Genomic DNA, 15,081 nt, shown 5'->3' on the forward strand with positions numbered 1-15,081 from the left:
CCATATTTATACATGTTGAGGATACATGTAGGACATCGGCAAGGGTCACGACCGCTCGCTCACACTCAGGAGTGGCGTATCCAATTTTGATCCTACTAAAGTATAAAGTTTTTTGAATTATTTATTTCTTTGATTCTTATATATTAGGATTTAAAATGTAAACTCATCTATTTATTTTGATTTTCATAAGATTGGACCACTCTAACTTTAAATCCTAGATTCGCCACTGCCGAAGGGTTACGACTCTTGAGTTTTACGACCAGAAGTAGTTCTAGCAACTGCTTATACTTCATAACACTTCCCCTTAAGCAATTGGCCATAATGTATAATCTCCTTTAAAACCATGTAAGTAAAACATGAGGTTTGCAATAATATATCGTGCAATACTCCAGAACAATCAAGTGAAAAAAATTGGAGGAAAATGAACAGTATATGATACGTCTTTGATATCTCTATCTAAAACCCTGGTGGGAAAATCAAGAAACATACACATGATGCTTGTGTTGACATTGTCTCATCAAAGACCTAATATGAGAAAGCTTGTATAGTAAAACTCATATAGGAAAAGAGTACAATGTGATGTTAGTATCAGGTTCGATCTATGAGATACTCCCCCTGATGCAAACAAATCTCTAAGTCGACGCATACCAATGCCTTTAAGAAATATGGAATAAGGTAGCGACTTAGTGAATAAGTCTGCGAGATTATCACAAGACTTAGTTTGCATGACACTAATCTCACCACTTTGTTGGAGTTGGTAAGGATAGAATAGTTTGGGGGAGATTTGTTTGGTAACATTGCTCTTGATATAACCTTGTTGCATCAGAGCAAAACAAGTTGTTTTATCTTTATAGATAATGGTGGGTGATTCAATGGAATAAATACCAAATGATGATTGAATGTGATTAATCACCCTTCGAAGCTAGACACATTCACATGAGGCTTCATACAAGGCAATATTTTCTAAATGATTAGTGGATGTAGTTACCAGAGTCTGTTTAGAAGACTTTCAAGAAATAGCAGTTCCACCATGCAGAAATATAAATCCAGTTTGTGATCTTGCTTTGTCCATACTTAATTTACTCAATACTTCTAGGCATAAGCAGACTGATGAACGAGAATACCCGTTGGAAGATGCTTAAGTTGTAAACCTAATCAAAATTTGGTTTTACCCAAATCCTTCATATCGAATTCTGACTTTAGAAGATTACGTGCTTCATCAATATCACGTTTATGACTGAGAATGTTTAAGTCATCTACATATACTAATATGATGCAGAAACATATAGAAGATTTCTTAATGAAGACACATCGGAAATCATCACGGTTAGAATAACTCATATTCATAAGGAATTCCTTTAATCGGTTGTACCATATTCTCCCTGACTATTTTAAGCCATATAGAGATTTGGTGAGCTTAACACAAAACATGTTACAATTTTTTCTATTATCCGGTACAGATATTCCATTAGGAACTTTCATGTATATGACCGAATCTAGTGACCTATAAAGATATGCAGTCAAGATGTCCATCAACTGCAAGAATAGACTTTTTTGTTGACGATGAAATTAAATATCAGAAGGTTATTCCATTCATAATAGGAGAATATGTCTCATTGTAGTCAATGTCTGGTCTTTGGGTAAACCCTTGAGCAACTAATCTTGCTTTATATCTCACAACCTCATTGTTCTCATTCCGTTTTTAGGTGAAAATCCATTTGAATCCAACAAGATGGATTTTGGGAGGTATAGGTATCACTAAGGTGAATACCTGTCTTTTTGCTAGTGGGGATAATTCAAAGTCTAGTGCTTCCTTCTATTTGGTATAGTCAAAGCGTTATTGACACTGCCATGAATTTAGGATCAAGATCAGACCGAAGGTTAACGACTATGATTTATGAGAAGCATGAATTGACGATCGTAATTCTATGATCATACAATTATTCAGAACTAGTATAATTAGTGGAAATCTCATGTACCCTATGAAATTCTTCTTGATTTATAGGAATAATAGATTCATAAGGTTATGATGTACCAACAACATCTGGAATGTGCACTTGAGTGCTGGTTTGTGGATGTACTGTATCCACTCGGTGTCCATCAACCGATGGTTGACTTTCATTTAATGATTTGGAGGATCACATGTTTTTCTCTGTCATTGAACGCTTATTAGAAGCATTATCCTGCTTAGCATCCCTCCCCCTCTTTAGTTGAGAAGATGATTGAATGGTTTTTCTTGGTACCTCCACTTGGCCAGGCACATTAACAACAAGATTTAAGGATTTTGTGACACCATTATATTCAGTAAACACATTAGGCAGATTATTAGCAAAATGTTGCAATTCTATAATTTTCTAAACTTAAAGTCCAGTTTCCTAGGTTCGAGGGACTAAGGACAAGATGGATTTGTCATCCCAGTTGATTTCCTGTCATTCATTAAGATACTTGAATTCTTTCCCTAATGACGAGAAATGATCCTCGTTAAAGATGCAATCAGCGAAGCGGGTTATGTACAAATCCCCCACTAGAGGCTCTAAGCATTTGATGATTGATGGGGATTGATATCCCACATAGAGGCCAATTTCCTATGAGTTCCCATAGCTGTTCGCTGAGGCAATGAAACTAGAGTGTAAACCACACATCCAAATTTCCGCATATGGGAAATACTTGGAGAATTTCTTCGTACCAGGTGCAACGGAGATGTGCTATGATATGCAGTTGAGCGAAGTTAAATAAGATCACGCGTGTAAAACGACATGACCCCAACAAGAATTAGGTAAATTGCATTCATGAAGTAAAGGATTTGCAATAAGAGATTCAACTAAACCATTTTGGGTGTGTACATATAGCACAAAATGTTCAACATGTATTCCTTGGGCCATACAATAATCATTAAATGCTCTAGAACAGAATTCAGCCGCATTATCTAAGCGGATTTTCTGGATTTGATGTTCATGATAATGTGCTTTCAATCGAATGACTTGCGTCATGGTTTTAGCAAAGACATGGTTGCGTGTAGACAAAAGGGCACACGCGAGACCATCGTGCAGATGCGTCTATTAGTACCATAAAATATCTGACTGTCCACATAATGGTTGTATGAGTCCACAAATGCCGCTTGGATTCATTCAAGGAACTTGAGTGATTCAATGTGAATCTTAAGAGGGGTTGGTTTTAAGATTAGCTTTTCCATTGCGCATGATGTACATATGAAATCAGATGGTTTGAGAAATTTAGTAGACTTTAATTCATGACTAATGCAATTACCTGTGATTTTCCACATCATTCCTATTTTAGGGTGACTGAAAGTCGCTTAGAGGGGGGGTGAATAGGCGGAATCTGAAAATTATAAACTTAAGCACACACTACAAGTCGGGGTTAGCGTTAGAATTAAATTCGAGTCCAAAAGAGAGGTGAAAACAATTCAACCAAGAAATAAAGCGAGTGAACACGGTGATTTGTTTTACCGAGGTTCGGTTCTAAAGAACCTAGTCCCCATTGAGGTGGTCACAAAGACCGGGTCTCTTTCAACCCTTTCCTTCTCTCAACAGTCACCTAGACCGAGTAACCTTTCTCCTTAATCAAACGGGTCACTTAGACCCCACAAGGATCACCACACACTTGGTGTCTCTTGCTTTGATTACAATTCACTTGGGAACAAGAATGAGGAAGGAAGAAAGCGATCCAAGCAACAAGAGCACAAAGAATACGAACAAAACACTCTCTCAAGTCACTAAGTGGTTGGAGTGGATTTGGCACTTGGAGAGGCTTTGATTCTTTTGATTTGTGTCTAGGAGTGAATGCACTAGCTCTTGTATTGAATGAGAACCTTGGAAAACTTGGATTCTTGGAGTGCCGGTGGCTGGGGGGTATTTATAGCCCTCAACCACCAAACAACCGTTGGGGGTGGCTGCTGTCGATGGGCGCACCGGACAGTCCGGTGCGCCACCGGATACTGTCCGGTGCGCCAGCCATGTCACCCAACCGTTAGGGTTCGGGAGCTTCTGACCGTTGGAGGCTTTGTCCTCTAGTGGCACCGGACAGTCCGGTGCCGCACCGGACAAGCACTGTTCAGTGTCCGGTGCGCCTCTGACTTCTGCGCTCTGACTTTGTGCGCACTGTTCTTCACTGTTGACGGAGTCAACGGATTTTGCAGTCGACCGTTGCGCGAAAAAGTAGTTGCTTCATTGTCACACCGGACAGTCCGGTGAATTATAGCGGAGCGCGCTGGCGAAAACCCGAGAGTGGTTGGTTTGAGATTGTACGGTCCTGGTGCACCGGACACTGTCCGGTGGCACACCGGACAGTCTGGTGCGCCAGACCAGGGCACACTCGGTTTCTTGCCCCTTTGTATTTGAACTATATCTTCAATCTTTTTATTGGTTTGTGTTGAACCTTTATGCACCTGTAGAACATATAATCTAAAGCAAACTAGTTAGTCCAATATTTGTGTTGGACATTCAACCACCAAAATTAATACTGAGAAAAGGTTAACTCTATTTCTCTTTCAGTGACCAAGTCGTGCATGCAAAGTCTTGAATGTGTCGACATTATAAAAAATCATTTTATACGTAACATGAGGCACTGATTTAATATATGTGTAGTGCAATTCGAATGGAAGTGAACATATTCTTTCAAGAATGTTAGAGCCATATGCAGAAGGTTTGGAAATGAGAAAAGGATCTTATTATTTTCTGTATGAGTAGAAATATATAAACCGCTTTTTCGAATATCTCGAAAACTCAGTAAGGTATGAGTTAATCGGGATACAATAAAGTATCCTCGATTGTGACTTGTATATCCATAGGAGGTGTAATAGTCGCTCGTCCAGAGCAGGCTATTGTTGCATCGCATCCAGTGATTGTCAAAATATTTGTTGACCTCTTCATGAGAGCCTGAAAATATTTTGTTTCACAGAATAGAGTTGGTGCTACCACTATCCACTAGGCATAATTCTTCCTCCATCAGATTGTCTTTTGCGTAATTTTGCTATTTTTTCTTCTTCTCCTTTACCTTTGGTTTCACTCTATAGAGCAAGTGTTTGATAACGTGTTTAGATCTAATTGCAGATGACAATTACAATCAGTTGAGAATTGATGATATCATTATTGCATCCATATTTATACATGTTGAGGAGACATGGAGGACACGAGTGAGATCACGACCGCTCGCCCACACTCAGGAGTGGAGATCGTGCAGAGGGTCATGACTCTTGAGGCCTACAACCAGAAACAGTTCCAGCAACTGCTTATACTTCATAACAATACAAGGTAAGTTTCTAGTCCAGTAAATTGAGATCTATAAAATCAATGTAACAAAGCAAGGCTTACCCCTAGCACGGTGGCTTCTAAGTTTAAATAAGAGGGCACACTAAAGTCTATCGAACCGTCACTTCTAACATGTTCGTAGCAAGAAGACCTAGAGCAATATGTTTAGGCTATTTTCAACAGCCTTCCTATCCCACCCTCTAAACTTTACTCGATAAGGTTTACAATGTAAACCAGTATTTTGTAAGACCATATGCATACTCTACTGAGCATGACCTTACTAAATGTATCATCGAACTAGCTAGCTACACTTAAGCTAAAAAGAGAGAAAGACCATTATGAGCCAAAAAAACCTTACAAATCTGATTTGTATTAGCAAAACAACAATTTACAATTATTTCTATAGTCAGACAAGAACAAAAAAATATCATGGCACAAAGATAAATAACAAATCACAAAAGTAATAATTTGTTTTATTAGTTGGTGGTATAAAAATGGTGACTGAAATTATCTCAAATCACCTTAAATATAAACTAAGACACCAGACATATATGGAGAGGTGAAATATAATAGCTTAGAGCTAAATCAGACACACACTAGTGCCCGATAGGATCCTTTTTCGTGAGAGATTTGAGGAGATTGAGCTCTCAGTCTCCTCCAATCTTCGTGTAAAATCATGGATCCAAACTAGTGCCCGATAGGATCCTTTTTCGTAAGTCAACGTGTAGGATATCGGAAAGTATCAACACACCACCATACATCAGAGAAAGCACAAAAAATTGATCAGGCACAACGGAGGCGGAGGCGACGGACAGGACGGAGATCTAATTTATCCCGTAGCTTTTCCCTGCCACCCCTGGACGTATGCAAATCCTGAATCCTGTGGGTCCCGATCTCTTAGATAAGGCTGTTTTATTTAGGTTTAAGGGTTAGAATAGGATCATCCCAATACCGTTCCTAGCTGCCATGTGAACAAACACATCCTAAGTTTCCAAACTAGCACTTGGGGCGAAGGCGAGTGTTCATATTATTCATTAGTTCTATGATTCAACATCCATTCTACTCAGAAAATTGTATGTGCATCATCATAATACACGAAGGTGAGGTCCTACTACTTTTTCTAGTTATCAGTATTCTGCAAAGCCAACTGAAATAAACCGAGCCCTCCCTCATAAGACACCCAAGGGCCTGCAATGGCCCCCCCTCAAGAAATGGATGGTCGGAAAAAACTCTGTCCACTCATGCCGTCTTCTGTTTTGTCGACACCGAGGAAAGGTAGGATAGAGCCCTATGGCCCACAAACACAAGGAAGATGCCGAGGAAGCCGAGGTACTTGAGAGTTGTGAAAAGGTCCAACTGCACCGAAATCAAAATGGAAGTGAACGTCAGCGCCAGTTTTCACACAGGAACATTCATCACAAGGGAACAAGGCAAACCTTGATCCAGAAGAGAACGTAGAGCATCAGGACTGCTCCTATCCCAGCATGGAAAAGTGAGGCAAATGCGGCCGGTCCTGGCAAGGACGGGAAGTTCTTCAAGTTCACTCCAAGACGAACGAGCTGCAGGAGAAGGGCCTCGATCAGTCGCACCGGAGCAGGCAGAAACTTTGATTCGAAGCAAATGTAAGAAATGCATAAGTACCAATGACTATTTTACCCACCCCTATCAAGAATCCAATAAACGGCAGAAGCGTGAGACCCGTGAACGCTAGCGAGAGCTCCTTGGGTGGCCTCTTCTCTGGTGCGCGGAATATATGTGATATCTCTGCCTTTGGCCCAAATTTTGAGAATGGGTCAACAGCTTGTGCAGGAGGACGTGGGGCTTTTTCTGGGGCATCTGGCAGGTCCAACTCCAAATGGCCAAGAGGTCGTAGAAATGAATTTTCCTGGAGACAGAGAAAATCAGCAATGCAAACAAATGGGGACCCTATATAGGAGTATAGATAATTATATGGTTGCATACCATTACAGCATCACCAACGGTAAGCTCAAGGTCATATCTTCCAGAAAGGTAGTAAAATTTCTCCACCAAACCTAGGAAGTCCTACAAGAAGTTAAAGTAGCACAATATAAGGAACCATGTCAGAAATCAATGTCTTTAAACGCTTCAGAAAATTTCAACCACTCCATCAATATACCATATTGAACGAAACCTATCTTTACCAAAATGCAACTGGGTGATGTTTTAAACCTCAATTTGTCAGTTGCCACCTACATACCCGCAGTGCTGCTTCCCATAAGCATGACTATAGAGTAAAAACTCGAATACAGGCTTCATTGCCTAAATATTACCTTCCAGGTTCAAAAACTTTGTTGGTATATAGGTGCAACTTCTCAAGATAGTTCAGTGCCTGGTCTAGAGTATTGGCTACATTGCCACAATGAATTATGAGCATCCAAAGAACTAACGAAGCCAATTCCAGTGTAGAGATACTCACAAGAACAATTTTGAACTGCCTTGCAGAGCCAGGTACCACGAATAAGTGTTCAACCTTACTCTCATGCCTCAATTTCAAGAACACCTGAACACATTTGCTAAATGATGTAAGAAAAAAGTTGCCATCATGGTATCAGATACGAGGTGAGTAGCAACCTGGTGAGGTTTAAATGTGTGCCCAAGCGGTGTGGTTAGTTGAAAAGATAAACACAGTTTCTGCAGATGGTTTGCAGAAAGAGACACTTTTGTATCTTTCAGAAGATCTAACCTGAAATGAAGCAATTTGATAACGTTAAATGCTAAACTCTTCAATAGGAAGAATAAAATGCAGACTATATTATATACCCAAGTCGTTATTATGACTAAGTTAGATAAGATCAGCCATCAAAACGCTACAAGGATAAACGCTATAAATATTGCAGAAATTGCTTGTACATTCAAGAATAAAATATGTGCTTTAAAGGTTTAGCTTACTCATTTTAAATGAAATAGCATGAACTCAAATCATTTCTAAATCCTTACTTTTGGACAGACTCCACGGCCCCAGCATCATTGTCAGAGATTCCTATTTCTGCCTTGTCAACTTTGATCAGTCCTGTGACAATTACACTTTCAGTGTTTCTCCCTCCAGTAGCATAAACAGTCTCCTGCTCTGGTTCCTGAAGTGAAATCTGGAGTACAGAAAGTAAACACCATTATAAAGAAAACCAACTACTATCATATAAAATTATAAATAAGATGCAAAGTGCAAGTACCTCAAAAACTATCGAGTATTTCCCAACATCAATTTTCAATGGAGCAATGTCCAAGTAATGGACATTGTTGTCAAGGTCGTATTGAAGTTCCTGAGACAAAAAGGAGAATGATGCTAGAGAATTGGAGCTGCAACACACAAAAACAATGACAAGGAAGTTGCCAGAGGAAGCCACTGATTTAGCTATATGCCTTGTTCTCACTGGTGATGACTTTAGAGTCAGATCCCAACACTTGCACAAGATTCACTTTGAGTGAAGGTGCAGCAGATCCAAAAACTGATGTAACTTCAACCTGAAAAGATCATGTAATGAGGACAACAGAATTGGGGCTAACTAACACTTTGTTGAATATATAACAAACTCAAAAGAGTAGCAACAGTGCATCGACATACTGTACAGTTTTACTCACTGCATACTAAATCTAGCATTGGGCAAATTGCTCGGAAATACCAGAGAAGTGTAGTAATCAGAAAAAAAACATCTGATGTCAGTAGATTATGGTCCCAGGCCCCATATGTCATTTTCACACTGAATGTTATCCCTTTAGCTACAGAATACAAGATATGAATGTAATTATCACCTTGAGCTGATCTTTCGAAGTCAATGAAAATACTTTGGAAGAAAGTGATAGTATCAACGGAACGAAGACCCTAGAAAATGCAGAAAATAGATAAGCAAAAAAACTTGCAACATGACCAAAAATTGGCATGCTAATTCACCAATATCAAATAGAAGCAGAACAAATATGCACAATCCTCGAGAACAATAAAAAAAAACTTGCCTATTGTTCTCCAAGAATGACAAAGACTCAATCTGATTAAAGCAATCCTTTGCGCTACCTGGGAGCCCAATACCAAGGAAGAATTTTGCCAGGCCAAGTATTTTCTCGGCAGGGATCTGTACATTTGAGTATAGTTACATAAGAAAGGTGCTTACACATAAATTTAGTGAACAAGTAACAAGTGCCAGGGGTAAAAAAATACTCACATTCAATTTTCCAGAAACAACAGCTGCAAAAGAGGTGACACCCCGCACCACTGAAGCAGATGTGATTATAGGGCCCTTGTATTCAGTAGCATCAACATGCTTTTCATCAAAGTAGAAGGTCCCATCATCTGAGTACAGATAGCATAAGAAACTAGTACACCAAGTAACCATACAAAATTCAGCTGATCATGAATTCACTAGCCCACCTCCCCACCACCACCCTACCCAAAAAGAAAAAGACAAAAAAATCCTTTTGTAGAGTTATAGATGACTAGATGGGCCGGCACGAGGCACGAGCATTTTGCCATGGCACGACACGATAGTAACCGTGCCCAGGCCAGCACGAGGCCCGTCATGGGCCATGCTTGGGCTTAGGTACAAGCCCATCAGGTGGCACGGGAACGGCCCATTTAGCATGATGCTAGGCACGGATAGCCCATCAAACCGAGCACGGCCCAACACAGCCCGTTTGTGGCCCAACCTTACTTGTCCTAATTTAGCCCACCACATATACAAATATGACTAACTCGACCCTCACTTTCAAACTATTTTCGGGTTATGTTACAAAAAATGGAGAAAAATGACCAACAAAAATAGGAAAAAATAAGTTATTTTCAAGCTCTGTTACAAGGCGGGCCTTGGGCCGTCCGGCATGGTAGCACGACACGGTAGCACGGCAGGGCCCTTTTAAAACTAGTCTGGCCATGCTTGGGATCAGAATTTGGCCCACGGGCAGGCACGGCACGGTCCGCTATTTATCCATGTCGTGCCTTGACCCGATTATATCAGCACAGCCAGTGACGGGCTCAGGTCGTGCCGGCACGGCACGGCCCATTGGCCACGTATATGTAGAGTACTGATCACATAAATCTGTAATTCAGTCCTCCCAAATACTCAGCAATTTCGCGACATAGCCGCAGTATCAGCACCAGAATTAGGTGGTGAGGAGAGGAGGGATCCTATGTTGCTATGAGGTGGAAAACTTGAAGTTCACAAAAGGTGGACAAATCCCACTCATTTTATGTGCATTTTCTGAAGCTCTTCTGCTGTAAGTTTTTGTCATAAATAAGGAAAGCTAGAAACTTACTGTAGCTCTTGATGGTGTCAAACAGCTTCACGACGTCATTTTTAACCACTCCCATCTGATGGAATATATCAAGACCATCAATCAGCAAAACTTACTGACGAATAGTGGCAGAAAACAATGCAAAGCATAAATAGCTATATACATATATCATATCGGGACCTTTAACCCACAAATTTTTAGAAGGAAAAAAAGGAAAACTGAGCATCCAGCACAAGCATACACCTAAATATCCTGGGATCATCAAAAGAACAAATCATATTGTACACAAAGAATGCAGGAATGTGCCTCTTTTAACAGGGTTATAAATCATGTCAGGTCATCATATACCAGATATTGCAATAGATTTGTGGGTGGTGAGGGTGACATAAGTATTTTGGATAAATGGGGCATCAAAATGATGTGCCAGCTATACATTATTAACAACCAAAGAGCGCATACGCACCATGGATGGGTCAACCGCTGCATCTGCCAGTGAAACAATACCTGCTAATGCTTCTAGTGCAATACCTGTGATAGTACATTATTATTAAGTAAACATCAGTGGCATGCATTGTTTTTGCAGTCGAATTGACTTGAAGCTGAAAAAAAACTACAGAAAGAGATGGACTAACTAGGAATGTGCAGAATGCAAGCAAAATATTAATGCCTTTTACTTATATAATATAAGTTTTTCCTTATTTGCTGGTGGCTCATGTTGGGCTGCATCTGTAGGCTTTTATATTGTCATATTTCCAATCTACAAACAATAATATTCTTTCAATTTACCAACAGAGGTCACCAAGAAGACAATAACACTTACCAGCAGCAAATGTGCTAGACTCAGCACTGTCAGTGTCATAACGCCATCTCCCGTCACTTTGGCTAAGTGCCTATGATAACAATGATAAATATAAACATAAGACAGCACTGAATTAAAGAGGAAAATACACATTGCAAAAACTAGATATGGAAAATCCACTGTCATATCAAATCGTGATCACCTTAGTGGCATGGAATGTACCTTCTGCATCAGACAGAACAACATTATGGCCTTGTTCCTGCAAAAAGAAAAGGTAAAGAACAACAAAAAATCATCAATTACAACATGAAATTCAATTAAGTACATAGGAGTAGCCATGAACCCATGAGTAGGAGTAACAGAGAAGTATCAAAGTGCATTAGAGGAAGTGACCTTGATGCCAAGCAAACCTCCCACAGGATAGTATAATTCCAACAGGGAATTAGTATCCTGAATCACTGCCTTGAGCCTCGCCACAACACCCTGCCAAAATGAACAATACTCAAAGCCGCATCAATCATCACAGTACATGTAGCAACATCGAGACCACTAAAGCTAGCACCCACATCGTACACGCCGGCATCAACAGCGCATCCAAGCGCGCCACTGATCCGGACAGCATGGAACAGATCTTTCGTGGTGGAACCGGGGGAAGCCAGGTTCTCCGCGGCAAACTTGCACGCCTTCCCAGACAGACTCTTATAGTTCTCCAGCCCGAGTATCTGGAAAGTCCTCACCGCCTCATACGTACTCTCCAAACTGCACAGTGCACGCAGATCAAAACCACCAGGAAATAAACACACATAAGCATGAATTTCAATCAGGCAGATCGATCTGCGCCCAGCTGATGGCTACTGTGTCCGCGGGGCGGGGTGGCCGAGATCGGGAAGACGTAAGGCGCTCGAGAGTTGGTAATACACTTACTCGCCGAAGGATCCGTCAGCGGAGGGGGCGAAAAGCTCCACGGCAGCGGATCTGTGCGCGTCGGAGACTGGGCGAACGGCGGAGGAGATGGGGGCGAATGCCGCGGCGAGGAGAAGGAGGATGGCCACCGGTGCCGGGCGCCTCCCGGCCATGGCGATGGCAATTACCGTGGCCGAGAGAGATGTGTAGGGTTTAGGAGACTGGGGCATGTGGGAGTGGCCAGATCTGGAGGTTAGAAGGGGACGACTATAAATATTTCGCCAGATCATACTGCCGTCTCGACGTCTGCGCTCGGGAGGAGAGTTGGATGCTTTGAGATGGGTGTTTGTTAGGTTCCCTCTCTAGGTACTGTTTGGTTCAAATATTTATAACGTAATGGGTAAGTGATAACATTAAATCATGTTTGTTTTAGTTTAATCGTAATCAGATATCATACTAAAAATTGATACCGGACTATTCAAACTTGTTACCGTCCATAATCGAGTGTAAACCATTACCATTACCCTTTACGTTACATTTCGTGAACCAAATAGGACCTAAATTACCGTATTTTGTCTAACTTAAAAGTCTTCTTCAATTCGAACAATTAAGTTTAAGCAAAGTTTGGTGTGGTTAGTCACGAACCAAACAGACCTTTACACTCCTCAAGGTGTGGCGCAGTTACCTTAAGCAAAGTGTGGCGCAGTTATCCTGGGGAATTTTAAAAATATGTGCAGAATTTCATTTCAATTTAAAACTGCGATAACTTTTGCGTTTAAATCCGATTCATATTAAAATTGTCTACTGGTAATATTCTATGTTGTTGCATATTTTATTTAATTTATTTAAACGTTTGTTTGGTCGAAGGTTAATAGAACGACATTTCATTTTAAATCTAATTTAGGGTTTTAACTTGCGCATTTATAAATCACATCAGCGTTGTTAATCTTAACTAAATTATTCTTTATTAAATAATTGTTTAGTTTAATCATGATATATATTAATTAGTTCTCGCGTGTAGTGTCGACCTATGCGCCGTACGCGTGCTATGCGCGTACCGTGCACGTGTTGTCATGCTGTTTCGCACGTTGCGTTTTTCGTCTCGCGCCGTTATTTCATCTCAATTATAGTCGCTAACGTTATTTGAATTATTTATCCAACTAAAAGTTGTTGGCGTAGCAAATTAATTAAAAACTAGGCGATAGCTCTTGTTGCATTTAATAAATGTTGATTAAGGCTAGTATGTTGAATTAAATGTTCTGTTTCGTATTTGCATAATGTAGACACGATAAATTCTCAATCGTAGCTTCGATCTTGGTGTTTCTTTTTCTCGTATGACCATAGAAGCGAGCGTTATTTTGTATTGCACATGGTTTCCCTTGTATGGTGTACTGTTTCTTTCTAATCTAAGAATGTTGAATGTATGTTCACACTCGCTTAGATAACGTTCCATCTGCGGAGGCCGAGGAAGTTGCAGAACAAGCCCCTAAGCAGCAATAGTTTGGTGCAGGCAAGTGTCCTCTGATCTATTATATTCTATGTACTTTATAATTCCTTGTCCTACATGTTATGATTAACTTAAGGATTGACTAGCTTTCTATTTATCTTGTCCTTGATTATCTTTTTGGGGTTAGGTTATTATAATCAGCTACTTGCTAGTGCTTTACCCCAATCAACGAACATAGTGAGAATTACTTTATGATATTATGATTCATTATGATTATGAGCTCGTGGTATTTTAGGGAGCTCATGCGTTTTCCCGAGTGCCTCTCTGTAAGGACCTGCTCGTTGAGAGATCACCCGGGACAACAGTACAACCATGAGCATGTAATGGGACGCTCTTAGCTGATTAATTGGAGGAACTTGGGGGTGTAGTTTGCTTCGTCGTTGTGCCGTCAATGGGGTCCGGGGCATAGTGCTTGCTCTGCTAAGGGTAGGTATCGAGATTCATTCGATTTTGTTTTGTTAGTCAACCACCTTAGGGAGCAGTACTGTGTTTGTACGACTAGCGAAACCTAACGGATGGCTACACACCAGGAGAATCTTTGTAAAGGCTACGTCGTGAATCCCTGATCATTCACCTCGGTAGTGAAGATTGGGTCTTGCAAACCCAGGCTGGAGAGGGATCACGACTCGTGGATAAAGTGTGCAACCTCTGTAGAGTGTTAAAAACTAGTTTATCAGCCGTGCTCACGGTTAAAAGCAGCCTTGGGATTCTCTTTGATTAGAGATACTTTGGATTCATTTATGTTGATGGTTTAACGATGATGGTTATAATTATGATATTTGGTACTTTCCTCCCGGAGAAAGTGCTCTCTTTTGGGAATATCAACTTGGGTTTTATGATAAAACTTGGCTTCTATTAATGATAAATATCTGACCAACTAAAAGTAACTGCTTTGAGCTTAACCCCACATACAACTAGTCCACTTCAATCAAATGGGACGTTTGCTGAGTGCGTTGATGTATACTCACCCTTGCTTAAACACCAAACACCAGGTTGTCCCTATTACAACCATTGCTCAGGAGAAGATGAAGGACATGGCGGATTTCTAGGAGTTTTAGGACTTTGAGGAATTCTAATCTAGACTAGCGGCAAACTCCCAGTCGGCTGCCTGTGAAGGCCTTATCTTACTGTGTTTCGTTCAACACTTTGATTTATGTTTAAGTTAATGACTGTGTGGATGTTTGGGCATCATGGTGTAATAAGTTATACTTATTTTCACTATTTATTTGAGCATTGTGTGATGATGTCCAATAACCTTCTAAAACCGGGTGTGACACCAAGAAGCCAAGGAGGAAGACGTACTATAGGCACCTCCAGCCCAAGTCCGCGCCACCATACAAAGAGATCATCTGGTGGACCAA

At 40.6% G+C, this 15,081-nt stretch overlaps 1 protein-coding gene across 2 annotated transcripts; it reads right to left on the bottom strand.

Annotated features, from left to right (window-relative positions):
• Nucleotides 1-6,270: 6,270 nt before the first annotated feature.
• LOC100273881 (uncharacterized) lies at nucleotides 6,271-12,524 on the bottom strand. Of its 2 annotated transcripts, none has more exons than XR_004856908.1 (19): nucleotides 12,235-12,524; nucleotides 11,877-12,069; nucleotides 11,704-11,793; nucleotides 11,513-11,569; nucleotides 11,332-11,401; nucleotides 10,975-11,039; nucleotides 10,533-10,587; nucleotides 9,446-9,573; nucleotides 9,240-9,355; nucleotides 9,039-9,108; nucleotides 8,649-8,750; nucleotides 8,459-8,548; nucleotides 8,226-8,374; nucleotides 7,860-7,971; nucleotides 7,559-7,788; nucleotides 7,230-7,310; nucleotides 6,928-7,152; nucleotides 6,704-6,826; nucleotides 6,271-6,623 (listed from the first exon to the last, which is right to left on the bottom strand). XR_004856908.1 is itself a non-coding variant. In NM_001148275.1 (19 exons), exons 1-19 carry the CDS (start codon nucleotides 12,384-12,386, stop codon nucleotides 6,507-6,509), a joined length of 2,079 nt encoding a protein of 692 aa, NP_001141747.1. In that variant the 5' UTR covers nucleotides 12,387-12,427; the 3' UTR covers nucleotides 6,273-6,506. The 2 variants fall into 2 exon arrangements, 1 of the variants encoding a protein (NP_001141747.1); NM_001148275.1 differs by having other exon boundaries at nucleotides 6,273-6,623; nucleotides 7,705-7,788; nucleotides 12,235-12,427.
• Between the last annotated feature and the right edge of the window lie 2,557 nt (nucleotides 12,525-15,081).

The sequence above is a fragment of the Zea mays genome, chromosome 3, assembly GCF_902167145.1.
Source record: "Zea mays cultivar B73 chromosome 3, Zm-B73-REFERENCE-NAM-5.0, whole genome shotgun sequence".
Lineage (NCBI taxonomy): Eukaryota > Viridiplantae > Streptophyta > Magnoliopsida > Poales > Poaceae > Zea > Zea mays.

Bases quoted from the DNA above. Each gene is read 5' to 3' on its own strand.
- LOC100273881 (NM_001148275.1), bottom strand. From the start codon at position 12,386: ATGGCCGGGAGGCGCCCGGCACCGGTGGCCATCCTCCTTCTCCTCGCC. The intron at 11,570-11,703 runs GTCACTTCCTCT...TTCTTTTTGCAG, and splicing joins GAGGTTTGCTTGGCATCAAG to GAACAAGGCCATAATGTTGT. The intron at 6,624-6,703 runs GTTTGCCTTGTT...ATTTCGGTGCAG, and splicing joins ACGTTCTCTTCTGGATCAAG to TTGGACCTTTTCACAACTCT.